At 48.1% G+C, this 21,798-nt stretch overlaps 1 protein-coding gene across 2 annotated transcripts in view; it reads right to left on the bottom strand.

Moving 5' to 3' along the window:
• Window positions 1-21,798, bottom strand: part of RNF123 (ring finger protein 123) — a 265,837-nt gene that overhangs the window by 49,710 nt on the left and 194,329 nt on the right. For both annotated transcript variants that reach the window (XM_063941450.1, XM_063941449.1), the window contains exon 33: window positions 21,096-21,284. In XM_063941450.1, the coding sequence (XP_063797520.1) occupies window positions 21,096-21,284 (189 nt within the window). The remainder of the gene's footprint in view (window positions 1-21,095; window positions 21,285-21,798) is intronic.

The raw sequence follows: 21,798 nt of genomic DNA, 5'->3' as shown, positions 1-21,798 counted from the left end.
GGTTCCAGCAGCAGAGCCGGATTAAGGGGGGGGCCCCACAGTTTTAGGAGCCCCCCCGGCTGGAGTAGCTCTGTCCCAGCTCAGAAGCTCCCCCCCCCCCGTCCTGCCAGTAACAGCGGCAGCATTGTGCTACAGTCAGCACACGCTGCTGCGTGTTGGCAGGTCTGTGGGGTTGCAGGGAGGCAGCAGTCTCCCTGCTTTCTTCTCCCTGTGCGGGTGTGTAGGGGGGAGCGACCACCTCCTCTGGATTTAGCCCTAGCTGAGGGGCCAAAATTCCATAAAAAAAAATAAAAAAATAAAAAAATCCCGGAATTTGCATAATGGGGCGTGGCCTCGCGTCCCGCGATTAGGCCACGCCCCCAACACACAGCATGCACAGCAATGAGATAGGGCTCCCCTGTCTCAAGTACCCTGTGCGGCTGCCCCCCGGACTCATAATCAGCCCCTGGGGGCATGCCAGCAGCTCCCAGAGCGCTGGGCATGCCCCCTCACTGACGAAAACGGGGGCCCTCCCGTGAAGCCACGCCCCCTTTTTGCCGTGTGTGTGTGTGTGTGTGTGTGTGTGTGTGTGTGTGTGTGTGAGTGTGAGTGTGTGTGTGTGTGTGTGTGTGACAGCTGGGAGGTATGCACCCTGCCTGTGCCATGTCCATACTATCTGCTTCTGCAGCTGCTCCTAGTGTCCTATAGATTTGGCCAGATCTGTGACTCATTTGACTAACTCCGCCCACTGTTGTGACTCCGCCCAGCGTTAGCAAATGAATCACAAGATCACAGATCTGGGCTATTATATAGGAGATATACAAGTGAAGGGGCACCGATATTCAGCGGTGTCCGGGAATGCGGCGCTGCTAGTAGCCGTTACTATGGAAACCATGACACTCTGTGATTGGCCATATGAGTCACGTGACCGCAAAAGCGGCACTGTGTTTGGCCAACAACCACATGTGACCATTTGATCGACACTGATTGGAGGACGGGGAGAGCTTAAATTTTCCTCCAGAAGAGACATTCGGGTTCAGCCCTGACGAAGCTGTCAGAGTACGGCGGAACACGCGTGTGGGCAGCGTGTGTTCGGCGTCCTTCAATGTCCAAATCTAAGCATTAAATTAATGACTAGCCAGTTAGCAACTCAGTAAACATAAATGAATTTAGGTTGTTGCGGAGTGCAGGCAGAGATTTAGATCACAGCAATACAAGGATTGCATAGCACTATATGGATTATTAAGCACCTGGATAATAAGTGGCAAATAGATGGCAAAAAGATGGTAATTTAAATAATAGGTGCATTCTACATTAATGTGAGGAATTTGTGATTGCTGTGAAACACTTGTGGTATAACTGTCCTTATAAGGATGCAACAAATGTTTCAATTCTAACCCCTAGTACAGAGGTTCCCAAACTGTGTGCCGTGGCACCCTGGGGTGCCGCGGGACACTTGCAGGGGTGCCTCAGGTTGGTGGTCAAGGACCAATTCAAACTATTTATTGTCAATTTAATAGGCAAAACCAGTGCTGATGGCTTCCAGTTATAAAATATGTTGACAAACAGAAGCAAATCTTTTACCTCACCACATAACTGACCCTAAGGATGACATATAAACATAATTTACTTAATCTAATATTTTTTTCGAAATTTCTCAATAAGAAACTTGTGGCCTAGGGGTGCCGTGAAAAAAAAAATCTGACACTCCAGGGTGCCGTGACTCACAAAAGTTTGGGAACCACTGCCCTAGTACTACTCAAATGAATGCACAGACACCATAATTCCCAATAGATGGCAACAATGTCAGCCTAATATTGAAACACTGTGTATACATAGGAGAAATCTATGCAGGCTGTGTGACATCTGAGATAGAATTCAGCAGACAAGCACAATAAATGTTTTAATACTTAAATATATAACCATTCTATGAACACGCAGCTGTAGTGTGTGAGTAGTGGGCAATAATAAAAACAATATCTGAATTAATGTTTTCTATGAATATGTAGAAGAAATGAAATCTCTTCCATAAGAAATATACCTCGGACATTCTAAAGGTGTGCATGATTTAATGGTCCGGTGATACACCTCATAATGAGGTATCATATTTATATATAAATTGAAATATACCTATCATTTTTTATATGTATGGATTAAAATGTGATTAGTTGAGAAGGTGCCAACAATCCTAAACAAATGAGGGTGCTTCTCCTCTAAGGACAATAATTGTATGTGCACCAGATTATTATAACCATCACATAGTTCATCAATGAAGGTATATACCCTCTAAAGTGTATCACCTGTTATATCCAGACCTAATGCATTGCCTTTACTGAGGAGACATACATATATTCTTCAGATGGTGTACTATTACTCATAGATAACTTCTAGCACTACCCAAATGAATGCACAGACACCATAATTACCAATAGATGGCAATAATGTCAGCCTAATATTGAGAAACTGTATATACACAGGAGAAATTCATGAAGGCTGTGTAACATCTGAGACAGAATTTAACAGAAAAGCACAATAAATGTTCTAATATTAATATGTAAAACTACTCAATGAGCACGCAGCTGTGGTGTGTGAGTAGTGAGCAATAATAAAATCAATATTTGAATTGAATGTTTTCTATGAATTTGTGGAAGAAATAAAATCTCCTTTACAATAAATATATTTTGGACATTTAGAAGGCGTGCAAGATTGAGTGGTCTAATGATACACCTCATAATGAGGTATCACTATATATAAGTTGAACTATACCTATCATTTTTTATATATGGATTTAAATGTGATTAGTTGGAGGATGCCACTAGCCCTAAATAAATGAGGCTGTTTCCCCTCTAAGGGCAATAATTATACGTGCACCAGATTACCATAACTATCACATAGTTAATTAATGAAGGTATATATCCTCTAAGGTGTATCATTTATTATAATCACACCTAATACATTGCCTTTACTGAGGAGATATACATATTCTTTAGACAGTATATAACATACTCATAGTAGACTATATATTTAATAACGCTCACTATATTTATTAGTATCATGCTCCACAGTGCAACCAGTGTTATCATCATCTGCTGGATAATGGTTAAAGGTGTCTGGCATTATAATTAGAAAATAGGATTTTGGTACTTACCAGGTAAATCCTTTTCTTTAAATCCATAGGGGGCACTGGAGTCCTCTTGGGATATGGACGGCTTCCGCTGGAACAGGGCACTGAATATTTAAATTTAGAACACTCCACCCCTCCATATCCCCGAGTACCTCAGTGTTTTTTACTGAGCCGAACAGGAACTATAGAGAGGTTGACAATGGAGTATTACATATAACATAACGGACAACAACAAAGTTGACACATAACGTTACTGACAACTAAACAGTTGACACCATAACCAGCACTTGATAATGTGAACCAGTCGGTGAGAGTATGTTACCATAAGATCCCCTGAACTTACCACAAACCAGGTAAAACTGCTCTGGGTGGGCGTCCAGTGCCCCCTATGGATTCAAAGAAAAGGATTTACCTGGTAAGTACCAAAATCCTATTTTTTTTTTTCATCCACTAGGGGTCACTGGAGTACTCTTGGGACGTACCAAAGCTTCCCCCGTGGGCGGGAGAGCTGTTTGGCACCTGTAACACTAGGCGGCCAAAGCTAGATGCTGATGCCGCAAACGTATCAAACTTGTAAAAGCGCACAAACGTGTGCACTGAAGACCATGTAGCCGCACGGCAAAGCTGCGTCGTAGAAGCCCCACGACCAGCTGCCCATGAAGTTCCCACAGAACGTGTGGAATGAGCTGTTACCGATGTAGGCGGCTGTAACCTAGCATGAAGGTAAGCCTGACGTATGGTCAGTTTTATCCATCTGGATAAGGTCTGCTTAGACGCTGGCCAACCCATCTTGGCAGCATCATAGAGAACAAACAACGTATCCGTCTTACGAACTGTAGACGTTCGGGATACATAAACGCGTAAAGCGCGTAACACATCTAGAGTTCCAGAATGTGCTGTCAACACAGGAACTACTATTGGTTGATTTATGTGAAAAGATGACACTACCTTTGGTAAGAAAGCGGGATTCGTCCGAAGTTCCGCTCTGTCATCATGAAACACCAAATACGGTGGCTTGCATGACAAGGCACCCAAATCTGAAACACGCCTTGCCGAAGCTAAGGCTAGAAGAAAAATTGTTTTCCAAGGGAGAAACTTTATATCCACATGCTGTAAGGGTTCAAAATATGAAGACTGTAAGAAATCTAAAACCAGATTCAAGTCCCATGGCGCTGTAGGTGGAATGAATGGAGGCTGTACTCTGAGGACACCCTGCAGAAAAGTGTGTACCGACGGCAATAAAGCCAATCGTCTTTGAAAATAAATTGACAACGCAGATACCTGCACCTTAAGTGTAGATAAACGCGGTCCTCCATCCAACCCCATCTGTAGAAATAACAGAAGACGGGATAACTTGAAAGATGATGTCGGAAACTTACGAGTTTCACACCAACCTATATAGGCACGCTAAATTCTGTAATAATGAGCTGCCGTAACTGGCTTCCTAGCACGTAACATTGTTGGTATAACCGATTCTGGAATGCCCTCTCTTCTTAAGAGGGCGGTCTCAACAGCCACCCCGTCAAACGCAGCCGCGCTAAATCGGGGTAAAGGAACGGACCCTGTTGTAACAAGTCCGGACGTAGAGGGAGCGGCCAAGGTTCATCTGCGAGTAGTCCGCGGAGATCCGAGAACCAAGCTCTTCGAGGCCAATGAGGCGCCACTAGTATGACTGTGACAGACTCTCTTTTGATCCGTTTTAGCACCAGAGGGAGCAACGGAAACGGTGGAAACAGATACACAAGGCTGTACGGCCATGCGACGGTGAGAGCATCCCACCGCCACTGCCTTTGGATCTCTCGTTCTGGACACATACTGGAGCGTCTGGTGATTGTGTCGAGACGCCATCAGGTCCACCTGAGGATAACCCCACCGCTGAACCAACATGTGAAACACTTCTGGATTTAATGCCCATTCTCCTGGATGAAAATCCCGACGACTGAGATAATCCGCTTCCCAGTTGTCCACTCCCGGAATGAACACTGCCGACAATATCACCTGGTGGTATTCCGCCCAATTGAGGATTCGAGCTACTTCCCGCATTGCCATGCGGCTTCTCAATCCTCCTTGTTTGTTGATGTATGCGACCGCCGTCGCATTGCCTGACTGCACCTAGACAGTGTGAGACCGAAGCATGTGCACTGCTTGTCGTAACGCATTGTAAATTGCGCGGAGTTCCAGGACATTTATAGACAGCAATCTCTCGTGATCCGCCCAGAGACCCTGGAGCTGACAATTTTGAACTACAGCTCCCCAACCTCTGAGACTGGCGTCCGTCGTTAGAAATATCCAATTCCAGCCGCCGAACAGTCTCCCTGCGGTTAGATTGTGTTCCTTGAGCCATCAGAGCAGAGACACCCTTGCCCTTGGCGACAACCTCACCCTGTGGTGAATCTGCAGATGCGAGCCCGACCACTGTGCGAGTACATCCAGTTGAAATGGACGCGAGTGAAATCTTCCGAACTGAAGCGCTTCGAAAGCTGCCACCATTGTGCCTAAGAGGCGAATGCACAAATGTACCGAGACTGTGCGTGGCTTGAGCACTAATTGTACCAGATGGCGAATAATCTGTACTTTCTGTTCTGGTAGGTAAATTCTTTGATTTACCGTATCGAGAATCATACCTAGGAATTGAAATCGTTGAGATGGAATCAGATGTGATTTCTTGAAGTTGACAATCCAACCGTGGTGAACCAGTACATTGTACGTTATCAGCGCATGTTGGAGAAGTATCTGTTGAGACGGAGCTTTGATGAGCAGATCGTCTAAATACAGAACTATTGTCACTCCCAGGGATCTGAGATGAGCTATCATCACAGACATCACTTTGGTGAACACCCGAGGCGCTGACGATAGGCCAAACGGTAGAGCCTGAAACTGGTAATGGTTTTGGCGTATTGCAAACCGCAAGAATCTCTGATGAAGCTGCCAAATCGGAATGTGTAAGTACGCATCCTTGAGATCTAGCGCAATCATGAAATCCTTTGGCTCTAAACCCGCAATCACCGAACGTAGAGACTCCATCTTGAATCTGTAGTAAGTGACGTAGTGATTGAGACCCTTTAAGTTCAATATTGGTCTGACTGAGCCATCCGGCTTCGGTACCACAAACAGACTGGAATAATAACCCTGACCCTGTTGGTGTACAGGGACCGGAATCAAAACTGCTGAATCCAGTAGGGACTGAATGGCAATTTGCAGAACCGCCCTCTTGTCGTCCGACAGAGGCAGTCCTGTCTTGAAAAACCGCAGTGGCGGAAGACAGTCGAACTCTATTTTGTAACCTTTTAACACTAAATTGCGGATCCACCCATCCGCGGATGTCTGGAACCACGCCAAATGGAACGTCTGAAGGCATGCTCCCACAATAGGAGAACCGAGATGGGCTGGTAGCCCGTCATGCCACTGGCTTGTCGGTAACCTTAGCGTCCTGACGACTTGTGTTGGTTTGTTGGAAACCACGTCCAAGACCACGTCTACCAGGCGTGGCTGTTCCTCTGCCACGTCCTCGAAAGGACTGAGGTCTAAAGGATTTGAACGAAGGTCCAGAGTACCTCTTTCTTGGTACCGGTGGAGGCAATGGTAAGAAAACCGACTTTCCTCCCATAGCCTCAGCAATCCATGTGTCCAATTCAGGACCGAACAACTTCTTGCCATCGTAAGGTAACGCCTCTATACCTCGTTTGACCTCTGCCTTCGCTTGCCAAGCCCGCAGCCAGAGTGCTCGTCGTGCCGTAACTAGCGACGATGAAATACGAGAAGTGAGCTGACAGACCTCAGTAGAAGCTGTACAGAGATACTCTGCAGCCTCACACATTTGATCAGCAAGAAGTATAAGGTGTTCGTCATGTAAGGCAGACTTAAGTTCTGTTATCCATACTATGAGCGCCTTAGTGACCCAGATACCAACCAAGCCAGGTCTCAGCAGCACACCTGCTGCTACATACATGGACTTTAGCATAGTTTCTATTTTGCGATCTGAAGGGTCTTTAAGCGTAGTAGCCGCTGGCACTGGTATGGTTAATTTCTTTGTAAGCTTCGACACTGACGAATCAACTATTGGTGGATTCTCCCATGTACATGTTACGGAGTCTGGAAACGGGTAACTAGACTTAAATCTGCGAGGTATAGAAAACCGTTTATCTGGATTCTGTCGTGTTTCCACTAACATCTTATTAAGAGACTCCGACACAGGAAAACTTATTGGAGTTCTTTGTCGTTTAGTAAAGACAACCTCAGTTTCTGTAAACTTCAGAGACTGACGCACCGCTCTGATGAGATTATCAATGCCGGAGCTGTTAAAATCCTCACCATCTGACTCCACTTCGCCCTCCTCACCCTCTTGTGCAGTGAGGTCTGGCATAGAATCGTCAGAATGCAACATAGCAGAAACGGGTAAATCATAAGACATATGAAATTTATCCTGTCTACCCAAAATGGATTTGGACCTTTCGCAAGGCTGAGACCCCTCCGGTAGTTCTGGCGGTCTCACCCTAGACTCAGATCTTGCCGTTTCCCGCTCCTGTCGAGCGGCGGTCAATTCTGATTGCAACCCAGCCAGTACATTGGCTAGCATTTCCCAAGGAGGGTTCGGGGAGGAAATTGGCTTCAAAACCGGAGCAGAAATTGTATTATGAACCGAATCCACAAAACATACTGTACATGTGGTAGATCCATCCAGTAACACACTGCTACAGACTTTGCAATTATGCTTTTTAGTTTTTGCTGGTGCCTTACTCATTATGGCGACAGACAATACAATACACAAAACACAGACACTTGAACGACTCAGTAAAATAGTAGTAAGGTGTCTCTATATATATATATCTGGCCAAGTGCAGTACACGTGGCCAGTACTATGAAATGTGATCCCAAATTCCCACTAACACCCCTGCGCCTCCGGTGGAATAGAGATGTAGTACTGGAACGTTCTGGAATCACAGAGGAAGACACAGGAAGCATGGTTAAAATGGCTGCCATGCTTACACATAGAATCACAGTGCAGTTACTATGATAGCCTGTGTAAATACCCCTGCAGCCTAGCATCTGCTGTTGCTGCAGGTTTATCTTATGCCGCTGTATTGCCCCCTTATATTGCCCCTCTGTTATCTATCTCCGTTTATTGCCCCCCTCCGTGAGGTAATGCCCCCTCTTCCCCCTGCATGATCTTTCAGATGCAGAGCGGCGGGCAGCGCAGCGTGTGAGGCCGCCAGCGGGAGCCAGGTATCGGGCGCAATGACAGAAAGACAGAGAGCGGGGATTGTGAAGTGCTGTGAGCATCGGGAGCCGGGTATCGAGCGCTGTGAGCAGCGGTGGGGGCCGGAGCAGCGTGAGCGGGCAGAGCAGCGGGCCGGAGCCGGCGGCGGGCGTCTGCAGAGGGATCCCGGTGCATAACAATGTCCCCACACCTCGGGGCGGCAGCGGGAGCTGACCGCCCCGTTCACATACCTTCACTCCTGCAGCGTGTGATGAGGCTCCGACGGGGCTTCTGTACAAGCGCCAGCCAGCCTGTGCAGGAGGATCTGTGTGTGGCTGTGAGGGAGCTCATTCAGTGAGGACCGACACGCCACTGCTGCTATCAGCAGCTTGCACTATCCCTGACCCTGCCTTTTGGAAGGGGGAAAGGGATGTGAAAAAAGAAAAAAAATTAAAACAAAATTAGTCAAAAGAATTGTGGACCCAGCCACAAACGACCTGTTGCTACTTCGAGCACAGAAAAAACACTGAGGTACTCGGGGATATGGAGGGGTGGAGTGTTCTAAATTTAAATATTCAGTGCCCTGTTCCTACGGAAACCGTCCATATCCCAAGAGTACTCCAGTGACCCCTAGTGGATGAAAAAGAAATAGCAATAAGTGATTCATTTGCTTTGATCCAAGACTTATTATGGAATTTCTGAACTAATGCTATAACATTAAACAGAACCTGCACTTCCTAGTATACCCTTATGTTACGGAAATCTTACAAGTGATACATAGTGAGATTCATACCCACAAATAATATGTGGACAAACTAAAGAATAATTTAATACTGGCTTAGTGTGAGATAAATATTACATTTTTCTGGACATTAGAGTGAAGAACGCTGACACACATTTTTAATCTATACTCACATTTATTTACTTTCATTGCACCTCTATATGTTTTGTTTATGTCAATGATTTTAACCTCTATGTTTCGCCTCAACTTACAGTCTAAATAAAGATATTCTATATTATTTTTATGAAAACAATAATAAAAGTTAAATTTTATGGAGAAGTGATAACCAAACCACCTCTATTTTTGTGCACCGATAGTACAGCCTTTTTTTCTTCTTTTTCTGGTATTCATTCTAGCTGTAGTTGGTAGCACACCCATGATAAATGGTAATTACCAATAACTTATAGGGGTCTTTCAAGGAACCTTGGTTCCAAATTCTTATCTGGTTAATTGTGTGTGTGCAAATACATCCCTATTCCCTGTATTTTAGGGTATTATTATTAAGGACCAGGGTTAGGGTATTAGTGTTAGGGTATTAGGAGTAAGGGTGAGGGTAGTAGGGTTAAGGTGAGGGTATTAGTGTTAGGGTATTAGGATTAAGGGTGAGGGTATTAGTGTTAGGGTTTTAGGACTAAGGGTAATGGAATTACTGTGAGGGTATTAGGACTAAGGGTGTAGGTATTAGGGTTAGAGTATTAGGATTAAGGGTTAGGGTATTAGGACTACGACTGAGGTTATTAGGGTTAGGGTATTTGGATTAGGAGGGGGTATTAGGGTTAGGGTATTAGGATTAAGGGTGATGGTATTAGGATTAAGGGTTAGGGAATTAGGAGTAAGGGTGAGGGTATTAGGAGTAAGAGTAGGGCATTAGGGTTAGGCTATTAGGCTTAAGGGTGAAGATATTAGGGTTAGGGTATTAGGAGTATGGGTGAGTGTATTAGGGTTAGGGTTTTAGGATTAAGGGTGAGGATATTAGGGTTACGGTATTAGGAGTAAGGGTTAGGGTATTATGGTTAGGGTATTAGGGTTAAGGGTGAGGATATTAGGATATTAGGCGTAAGGGTGAGGGTATTAGAATTAAGGGTATTAGGAGTAAGGATGAGGGTATTAGGGTTAAGGGTGAGGGTTTTAGGGTTAAGGGTGAGGGTATTAGGGTTAAGGGTGAGGGTATTAGGGTTAGAGTAGTGGTTTCCAAACTTTTTTGAATCATGGCACCCCAGAATATCAGAATTTGTTTCACGGCACCCCTAGGCCAAAAATTTCTTATTGAGAAATTTAGAAAGAAATATTACATTAAGTAGATCACGTTTATATGTCGTCCTTAGGGTCAGTTGTGTGGTGAGGGACAAGATTTGCTTCTGTTTGGCCACATATTTTATGACTGGCAGCCACCAGCACTGGTTTTGCCTATTATATTGACCATGAATAAATAAGACTTTACTCACCGGTAATTCTATTTCTCATAGTCCGTAGTGGATGCTGGGGACTCCGTAAGGACCATGGGGATTAGCGGCTCCGCAGGAGACTGGGCACAACTATAAAGAAAGCTTTTAGACTACTGATGTGCACTGGCTCCTCCCACTAAGACCCTCCTCCAGACTTCAGTTGGGATACTGTACCCGGAAGAGCTGACACAATTAGGAAGGATTTTGAATCCCGGGTAAGACTCATACCAGCCACACCAATCACACCGTATAACTCGTGATACAATACCCAGTTAACAGCATGATAACAACTGAGCCTCTCAACAGATGGCTCAACAATAACCCTTTAGTTAAGCAATAACTATATACAAGTATTGCAGACAATCCGCACTTGGGATGGGCGCCCAGCATCCACTACGGACTATGAGAAATAGAATTACCGGTGAGTAAATTCTTATTTTCTCTGACGTCCTAAGTGGATGCTGGGGACTCCGTAAGGACCATGGGGATTATACCAAAGCTCCCAAACGGGCGGGAGAGTGCGGATGACTCAGCAGCACCGAATGAGAGAACTCCAGGTCCTCCTCAGCCAGGGTATCTATCAAATTTGTAGAATTTTGCAAACGTGTTTGCCCCTGACCAAGTTGCAGCTCGGCAAAGTTGAAGAGCCGAGACCCCTCGGGCAGCCGCCCAAGAAGAGCCCACCTTCCTCGTGGAATGGGCTTTTACTGATTTAGGATGCGGCAGTCCAGCCGCAGAATGTGCAAGCTGAATCGTACTACAGATCCAGCGAGCAATAGTCTGCTTTGAAGCAGGTGCACCCAACTTGTTGGGCGCATACAGGATAAAGAGCGAGTCAGTCTTTCTGACTCCAGCTGTCCTGGAAACATAGATTTTTAGGGCCCTGACTACATCCAACAACTTGGAAGCCTCCAAGTCATTTGTAGCTGCAGGCACCATGATAGGTTGGTTCAGATGAAAAGCTGATACCACTTTGGGGAGAAACTGGGGACGAGTCCTCAATTCTGCCCTATCCATATGGAAAATCAGATAAGGGCTTTAACATGACAAAGCCGCCAATTCTGATACACGCCTGGCCGAAGCCAAGGCCAACAACATGACCACTTTCCATGTGAGATATTTCAAATCCACGGTTTTCGGTGGCTCAAACCAATGTGACTTTAGGAAATCCAACACCACGTTGAGATTCCAAGGTGCCACTGGAGGCACAAAAGGGGGCTGAATATGCAGCACTCCCTTAACAAAAGTCTGAACTTCAGGTAGTGAAGCCAGTTCTCTCTGGAAGAAAATCGATAGAGCCGAAATCTGGACCTTAATGGAACCCAATTTAAGGCCCATAGTCACCCCTGACTGTAGGAAGTGCAGGAAACGGCCCAGCTGAAATTCTTCCGTTGGGGCCTTCCTGGCCTCACACCACGCAACATATTTTCGCCATATGCGGTGATAATGGTTTGCGGTTACTTCTTTCCTAGCTTTAATCAGCGTAGGAATGACTTCCTCCGGAATGCCCTTTTCCTTCAGGATCCGGTGTTCAACCGCCATGCCGTCCAACGCAGCCGCGGTAAGTCTTGGAACAGACAGGGCCCCTGCTGCAGCAGGTCTTGTCTGAGCGGTAGAGGCCATGGGTCCTCTGACATCATTTCTTGAAGTTCCGGGTACCACGCTCTTCTTGGCCAGTCCGGAACAATGAGTATAGTTCTTACTCCTCTTCTCCTTATTATCCTCAGTACCTTTGGTATGAGAGGAAGAGGAGGGAACACAAAAACCGATCGGTACACCCGGTGTTACCAGAGCGTCCACAGCTATCGCCTGCGGGTCTCTCGACCTGGCGCAATATTTTTCTAGCTTTTTGTTTAGGCGGGACGCCATCATGTCCACCTGTGGCTTTTCCCACCGGTTTACAATCACAATCATTTGAAAGACTTCTGGATGAAGTCCCCACTCTCCCGGGTGGAGGTCGTGCCTGCTGAGGAAGTCTGCTTCCCAGTTGTCCACTCCCGGAATGAACACTGCTGACAGTGCTAACACGTGATTTTCCGCCCATCGGAGAATCCTTGTGGCTTCTGCCATCGCCGTCCTGCTTCTCGTGCCGCCCTGTCGATTTACATGGGCGACCGCCGTGATGTTGTCTGACTGGATCAGTACCGGCTGGTTTTGAAGCAGGGGTTTTGCCTGACTTAGGGCATTGTAAATGGCCCTCAGTTCCAGAATATTTATGTGCAGGGAAGTCTCCTGACTTGACCATAGTCCTTGGAAGTTTCTTCCCTGTGTGACTGCTCCCCAGCCTCGAAGGCTGGCATCCGTGGTCACCAGGACCCAGTCCTGTATGCCGAATCTGCGGCCCTCTTGAAGATGAGCACTCTGCAGCCACCACAGCAGAGACACCCGTGTCCTCGGAGACAGGGTTATCAGACGATGCATCTGAAGATGCGATCCGGACCACTTGTCCAACAGGTCCCACTGAAAGGTTCTTGCATGAAACCTGCCGAATGGAATTGCTTCGTAGGAAGCTACCATTTTTCCCAGGATCCGCGTGCAGTGATGCACCGACACCTGTTTTGGTTTTAGGAGGCCTCTGACTAGAGAGATGACAGCTCCTTGGCCTTCTCCTCCGGGAGAAACACTTTTCTCTGTTCTGTGTCCAGAACCATCCCTAGGAACAGCAGGCGTGTCGTAGGGACCAGCTGTGACTTTGGAATGTTTAGAATCCAGCCGTGCTGTTGTAGCACTTCCCGAGATAGTGCTACCCCTACCAACAACTGCTCTCTGGACCTCGCCTTTATCAGGAGATCGTCCAAGTACGGGATAATTAAAACTACCTTCTTTCGAAGGAGTATCATCATTTAGGCCATTACCTTGGTAAAGACCCTCGGAGCCGTGGATAGACCGAACGGCAACGTCTGGAATTGGTAATGACAATCTTGTACCACAAATCTGAGGTACTCCTGGTGAGGATGGTAAATGGGGACATGTAGGTAGGCATCCTTGATGTCCAGTGATACCATGTAATCCCCCTCGTCCAGGCTTGCAATAACCGCCATGAGCGATTCCATCTTGAACTTGAATTTTTTTATATATGTGTTCAAGGATTTCAAATTTAAAATGGGTCTCACCGAACCGTCTGGTTTCGGTACCACAAACATTGTGGAATAGTAACCCCTTCCTTGTTGAAGTAGGGGCACTTTTACTATCACTTGTTGTGAATACAGCTTGTGAATTGCCTGTAACACTGCCTCCCTGCCTGAGGGAGTGGTTGGCAAGGCAGATTTGAGGAAACGGTGGGGGGGAGACGTCTCGAATTCCAGCTTGTACCCCTGAGATACTACTTGAAGGATCCAGGGATCCACCCGTGAGCGAGCCCACTGATTGCTGTAGTTTTTGAGACGGGCCCCCACCGTACCTGGCTCCGCCTGTGAAGCCCCAGCGTCATGCAGTGGACTTAGAGGAAGCGGGGGAGGACTTTTGCTCCTGGGAACTGGCTGTATGCTGCAGCTTCTTTCCCCTACCTCTGCCTCTGGGCAGAAAGGACGCGCCTTTAACCCGCTTGCCCCTATTGGGCCGAAAGGACTGTACCTGATAATACGGTGCTTTCTTTGGCTGTGAGGGAACATGGGGTAAAAATGTAGACTTCCCAGCTGTTGCTGTGGAAACGAGGTCCGAGAGACCATCCCCGAACAATTCCTCACCCTTATAAGGCAGAACTTCCATGCTCTCCTGGCAGAAATGGACATTGCACTAATCTTGGATGCCAGCCGGCAAATATCCCTCTGTGCATCCCTCATGTATAAAAGTGCGTCTTTTATATGCTCTACGTTTAGCAATATAGTGTCCCTGTCTAGGGTATCTATATTTTCTGACAGGGAATCTGACCACGCAGCAGCAGCACTGCACATCCAGGCTGAAGCTATAGCCGGTCTCAGTATAACACCTGTGTGTGTATATATAGATTTCAGGATAGCCTCCTGCTTTCTATCAGCAGATTCCTTCAGGGCGGCCGTATCCGGAGACGGTAGTGCCACCTTCTTTGACAAGCGTGTGAGCGCTTTATCCACCCTAGGGGATGTTTCCCAGCGTGACCTATCCTCTGGCGGGAAAGGGTACGCCATTAGTAACCTCTTAGAAATTACCAGCTTTTTATCAGGAGAAGCCCACGCTTCTTCACACACTTCATTTAATTCCTCAGATGGAGGAAAAGCTACTGGTAGTTTTTTCTCTCCAAACATTATACCCTTTTTTGTGGTACCGGGGGTAACATCAGAAATGTGCAACACATTTTTCATTGCCTCAATCATGTAACGTGTGGCCCTACTGGAAGTTACATTAGTCTCATCATCGTCGACACTGGAGTCAGTATCCGTGTCGACATCTGTTTCAGCCATCTGAGGTAGCGGGCGTTTTAGAGCCCCTGATGGCTTTTGAGACGCCTGGGCAGGCACAGGCTGAGAAGCCGGCTGTCCCACATTTGGTATGTCGTCAAACCTTTTATGTAAGGAGTCGACACTGTCACGTAATTCCATCCACAGCACCATCCACTCAGGTGTCGACCCCGCAGGGGGTGACATCACATTTACAGGCATCTGCTCCGCCTCCACATAAGCCTCCTCATCAAACATGTCGACACAGCCGTACCGACACACCGCAAACACACAGGGAATGCTCTGACAGAGGACAGGACCCCACAAAGCCCTTTGGGGAGACAGAGAGAGAGTATGCCAGCACACACCAGAGCGCTATATAACACTGGGATTCCACTATCAATGAGTGTTTTCCCTTATAGCTGCTTTTTTATATATATCTTATATATATATATATATATCTATACTGCGCCTAAATTTAGTGCCCCCCCTCTCTTTTTTACCCTTCTGTAGCGTTCAGACTGCAGGGGAGAGTCAGGGAGCTTCCTTCCAGCGGAACTGTGAGGGAAAAATGGCGCCAGTGTGCTGAGGGAGAAGCCCCGCCCCCTTTTCGGCGGACTTTCTCCCGCTTTTTCTGGAATACTGGCAGGGGTAATTTTACATCTATATAGCCTCTAGGACTATATATGATGTATATTTGCCAGCCAAGGTGTCATATATTGCCCTCAGGGCGCCCCCCCCAGCGCCCTGCACCCATCAGTGACCGGATTGTGAGGTGTACATGAGGAGCAATGGCGCACAGCTGCAGTGCTGTGCGCTACCTTGGTGAAGACCGAAGTCTTCTGCCGCCGATTTTCCGGACCTCTTCGTTGCTTCTGGCTCTGTAAGGGGGACGGCGGCGCGGCTCCGGGAACGAACACCAAGGTCGGGTCCTGCGGTCGATCCCTCTGGAGCTAATGGTGTCCAGTAACCTAAGAAGCCCAAACTACCACCTGTTAGGTAGGTTCGCTTCTTCTCCCCTTAGTCCCTCGCTGCAGTGAGTCTGTTGCCAGCAGATCTCACTGTAAAATAAAAAACCTAAATATACTTTCTTTCTAGGTGCTCAGGAGAGCCCCTAGTGTGCATCCAGCTCAGCCGGGCACAAGAATCTAACTGAAGTCTGGAGGAGGGTCTTAGTGGGAGGAGCCAGTGCACACCAGTAGTCTAAAAGCTTTCTTTATAGTTGTGTCCAGTCTCCTGCGGAGCCGCTAATCCCCATGGTCCTTACGGAGTCCCCAGCATCCACTTAGGACGTTAGAGAAATTTGAATTGGTCCTGGACCACCAACCCAGGGCACCCCTGCAAGTGTCCCGAGGCACCCCAGGGAGCCACGGCACACAGTTTGGGAACCTCTGGGTTAGAGTATTAGGTTTAAGGGTTAGGATTTGTTTTTTTCTTTGCTGAATCTGTGATCAGGTTAAATTAAGACATGAAATATTCTGATTGCAGAAACAGAATCCTAAACAGTAAACAGAGTTTCCTGCAAGTGCTGTGTAATACCCGCCATTAGTGTGACAGTAGGTAACACGTGACCTCCGGATGACAGAGATGCTGTGTGATACCCGCCATAGTGTAAAAGTAGGTAACGGTGGCCCCCGGGTGACGGAGATGCTGTGTAATACCCGCCACAGTGTGACAGTTGGTAACGCGTGGCCCCCGAGTGACAGTGATGTTGTGTAATATCCGCCACAGTGTGACAGTAGGTAACGAGTGGCCTCCGGGTGACAGAGATGCTGTGTAATACCCGCCACAGTGTGACAGTAGGTAACGGTGGCCTCCGGGTAACGGAGATGCTGTGTAATACCCGCCACAGTGTGATAGTAAGAAACGCGTGGCCCCCGAGTGACAGGGATGCTGTGTAATATCCACCACAGTGTGACAGTAGGTAACGTGTGACCCCCGGGTGACAGAGATGTTGTGTAATACCCGACAGAGTGTGACAGTAGGTAACACGTGGCCTCCGGGGGACAGAGATGTTGTGTAATAACCGCACCAGTGGGACACTAGTTAACGCGTGACCCCCGGATGACAGATGCTGTGTAATACCCGCCAGTGTGACACTAGGTAACGCGTGGCCTCCGGATTACAGAGATGCCGTGTAATACCCGCCACATTGTGACAGTAGGTAACGCGTGGCCTCCGGATGACAGAAATTTTAGGGAATATCCGCCACAGTGTGACAGTAGGTAACGCGTGGCCTCCAGATGACAGAAATGTTAGGGAATATCCGCCACAGTGCAACAGTAGGTAACGCATGGCCTCCGGGAGACGGAGATGTTGTGTAATACCCGCCACAGTGTGACAGTAGGTAACGCATGGCCTCCGGGTGACGGAGATGTTGTGTAATATCCGCCACAGTGTGACAGTAGGTAAGGCGTGACTTCCTGGTGACGGAGATGTTGTGTAATATCCGCCACAGTGTGACAGTAGGTAACGCATGGCCTCCGGGTTACGGAGATGTTGTGTAATATCCGCCACAGTGTGACAGTAGGTAACACGTGGCCTCCGGGTGACAGAGATGTTGTGTAATAACCGCCACAGTGTGACAGTAGGTAACGCGTGACCTCCGGGTGACAGAGATGGCGTGTAATAACCGCCACAGTGTAAAAGTAGGTAACGTGTGGCCTCTGGGTGACGGAGATGTTGTGTAATAACCGCCACAGTGTGACAGTAGGTAACGCGTGGCCTCCGGGTGACGGAGATGCTGTGTAATACCCACCATAGTGTGATAGTAAGTAAAGTGTGGCCCCCGGGTGACAGAGATGCTGTGTAATACCCACCATAGTGTGATAGTAAGTAAAGCGTGGCCCCCGGGTGACAGAGATGCTGTGTAATACCCACCATAGTGTGATAGTAAGTAACGCGTGGCCCCTGGGTGACAGGGATGCTGTGTTATACCCGCCACAGTGTGACAGTAGGTAACGCGTGGACTCCGGATGACAGAGATGTTGTGTATTACCCCCACAGTGTGACAGACGGTAACGCGTGGCCTAGGGGTGACAGAGATGTTGTGTAATACCCGCCACAGTGTGACAGTAGGTAACGTGTGACCTCCTGGTGATGGAGATGTTGTGTAATACCCGCCACAGTGTGACAGTAGGTAACGTGTGACCTCCTGGTGATGGAGCTGCTGTGTAATACCCACCATAGTGTGGCAGTAGGTAACGCATGGCCTCCGGATAAGAGATGTTGTGTAATACCCGCCACAGTGTGACAGTAGGTAACGGTGGCCTCCGGGTAACGGAGATGCTGTGTAATACCCGCCACAGTGTGATAGTAAGAAACACGTGGCCCCCGGGTGACAGGGATGCTGTGTAATATCCGCCACAGTGTGACAGTAGGTAACGTGTGACCCCCGGGTGACAGAGATGTTGTGTAATACCCGACAGAGTGTGACAGTAGGTAACACGTGGCCTCCGGGGGACAGAGATGTTGTGTAATAACCGCACCAGTGGGACACTAGTTAACGCGTGACCCCCGGATGACAGATGCTGTGTAATACCCGCCAGTGTGACACTAGGTAACGCGTGGCCTCCGGATTACAGAGATGCCGTGTAATACCCGCCACATTGTGACAGTAGGTAACGCGTGGCCTCCGGATGACAGAAATTTTAGGGAATATCCGCCACAGTGTGACAGTAGGTAACGCGTGGCCTCCAGATGACAGAAATGTTAGGGAATATCCGCCACAGTGCAACAGTAGGTAACGCATGGCCTCCGGGTGACGGAGATGTTGTGTAATATCCGCCACAGTGTGACAGTAGGTAAGGCGTGACTTCCTGGTGACGGAGATGTTGTGTAATATCCGCCACAGTGTGACAGTAGGTAACGCATGGCCTCCGGGTTACGGAGATGTTGTGTAATATCCGCCACAGTGTGACAGTAGGTAACACGTGGCCTCCGGGTGACAGAGATGTTGTGTAATAACCGCCACAGTGTGACAGTAGGTAACGCGTGACCTCCGGATGACAGAGATGCTGTGTGATACCCGCCATAGTGTAACAGTAGGTAACGGTGGCCCCCGGGAGACGGAGATGTTGTGTAATACCCGCCACAGTGTGACAGTAGGTAACGCATGGCCTCCGGGTGACGGAGATGTTGTGTAATATCCGCCACAGTGTGACAGTAGGTAACACGTGGCCTCCGGGTGACAGATGTTGTGTAATAACCGCCACAGTGTGACAGTAGGTAACACGTGACCTCCGGGTGACAGAGATGGCGTGTAATAACCGCCACAGTGTAAAAGTAGGTAACGTGTGGCCTCTGGGTGACGGAGATGTTGTGTAATAACCGCCACAGTGTGACAGTAGGTAACGCGTGGCCTCCGGGTGACGGAGATGCTGTGTAATACCCACCATAGTGTGATAGTAAGTAAAGTGTGGCCCCCGGGTGACAGAGATGCTGTGTAATACCCACCATAGTGTGATAGTAAGTAAAGCGTGGCCCCCGGGTGACAGAGATGCTGTGTAATACCCACCATAGTGTGATAGTAAGTAACGCGTGGCCCCTGGGTGACAGAGATGCTGTGTTATACCCGCCACAGTGTGACAGTAGGTAACGCGTGGACTCCGGATGACAGAGATGCTGTGTAATACCCACCATAGTGTGATAGTAAGTAACGCGTGGCCCCTGGGTGACAGAGATGCTGTGTTATACCCGCCACAGTGTGACAGTAGATAACGCGTGGCCTCCGGATGACAGAAATGTTGTGTATTACCCCCACAGTGTGACAGACGGTAACGCGTGGCCTAGGGGTGACGGAGATGTTGTGTAATACACGCCACAGTGTGACAGTAGGTAACGTGTGACCTCCTGGTGATGGAGATGCTGTGTAATACCCACCATAGTGTGACAGTAGGTAACGCGTGGCCTAGGGGTGACAGATGTTGTGTATTACCCGCCACAGTGTGACAGACGGTAACGCGTGGCCTCCGGGTGACGGAGATGTTGTGTAATATCCGCCAGAGTGTGGCAGTAGGTAACGCGTGGCCTCCGGATGAGAGATGTTGTGTAATACCCGCCACAGTCGGATAGTAGGTATCACGTGACTCCAGGGTGACGGAGACGCTGTGTAATACGCGCCACAGTGTGACAGTAGGCAACAAGTGGCCTCCGGATGACAGAGATGCTGTGTAATACCCGCCACAGTGTGGCAGTAGGTAACGCGCGGCCTCCGGATGACAAAGATGTTAGGGAATAACCGCCACAGTGTGGCAGTAGGTAACGCGTGGCCTCCGGGTGATGGAGATGCTGTGTAATACCCGCCACAGTGTGACAGTAGGCAACACGTGGCCCCCAGGTGACAGAGATGTTGTGTAATACCCGCCACAGTGTGACAGTAGGTAACGCGTGGCCTCCGGGTGATGGAGATGCTGTGTAATACCCGCCACAATGTAACAGTAGGTAATGCGTGGCCTTCGGGTGAAGATAATGTGTAACATCCGCCACAGTCTGATAGTAGGTAACGCGTGGCCTCTGGGTCACGGAGATGCTGTGTAATACCCGCCACAGTGTGACAGTAGGTAACACGTGGCCCCCGGGTGACGGAAATGTTGTGTAATACCCGCCACAGTGTGACAGTAGGTAACGCGTGGCCCCTGGATGACAGACATGCACAGACTAATTCCCCATTGCTGTGATCATAATCTCATGACTTAACACTGTGACATCTATAAGAAGCTAGCAATTACATTTTTCCTTGGTTTATTCATGCATCTTTTAATGGTGTACTATTCTGCAGTGTGATTTCCATGGCAACCACAGTCACATGGCACACGTAGTAATAGGCAGAGAAGGTTTGCAACACCACTCTAAAAACGGACTGCATTGTGACATCCCTCCTCTCCTTCTCCCTCCGTTGACCTTGCAAGACATGCTGAGAGCTGTGCCCCTGTGGAAGCCATACTTGTTTGCCTTCCAGAGAGGTATTGAAAAAGAGACAATGATTTGCAGGACAGCTATGACAAATCCCATCAGATAAATGCTAAACGGAACTTAAATGGCTATTCAGAAGGAAGAAAAACAGCCTATGCTGTAACTACAGACATGACGTGATGCCCTCATGGTAAGAGAAACATGGTGAGATGTACAGAGACAATGACTGGTTTCCGATATCGGCAGTAAAATAAAATGATGCATTTATCATCGGCTGGGAGGTGATTTACTGGCGTCATACCTGAGCCAAGCGGCGCAGCAGCAGTTCTGAGGCGGATCGGCTCCAATCGAGGAAAATATCAGGTATCAGGGTGACCGTCATCTCCAGGACCCGCAAAAGGCTGACAGATAGGTCAAAGCAGGTGGCACAGACTTTCAGCTGGCGGCTGTCTACAAAGTTCCGCTCTAGACGCTCAGCGGCCTGCTGGATCTGGAGACGGAAATGAAAGAAAATAAGAATTTACTTACTGATAATTCTATTTCTCGTAGTCCGTAGTGGATGCTGGGAACTCCGTAAGGACCATGGGGAATAGCGGCTCCGCAGGAGACTGGGCACAAAAAGAAAAGCTTTAGGACTACCTGGTGTGCACTGGCTCCCCCCCCCCTATGACCCTCCTCCAAGCCTCAGTTAGGATACTGTGCCCGGACGAGCGTACACAATAAGGAAGAATTTTGAATCCCGGGTAAGACTCATACCAGCCACACCAATCACACCGTACAACCTGTGATACGAACCCAGTTAACAGCATGATAACAGAGGAGCCTCTGGATAGATGGCTCACAACAACAATAACCCGATTTGTTAACAATAACTATGTACAAGTATTGCAGATAATCCGCACTTGGGATGAGCGCCCAGCATCCACTACGGACTACGAGAAATAGAATTATCGGTAAGTAAATTCTTATTTTCTCTGACGTCCTAGTGGATGCTGGGAACTCCG

This window comes from Pseudophryne corroboree, chromosome 9 (genome assembly GCF_028390025.1).
Source record: "Pseudophryne corroboree isolate aPseCor3 chromosome 9, aPseCor3.hap2, whole genome shotgun sequence".
NCBI lineage: Eukaryota > Metazoa > Chordata > Amphibia > Anura > Myobatrachidae > Pseudophryne > Pseudophryne corroboree.
This window is presented reverse-complemented; position numbering and strand designations above follow the sequence as displayed.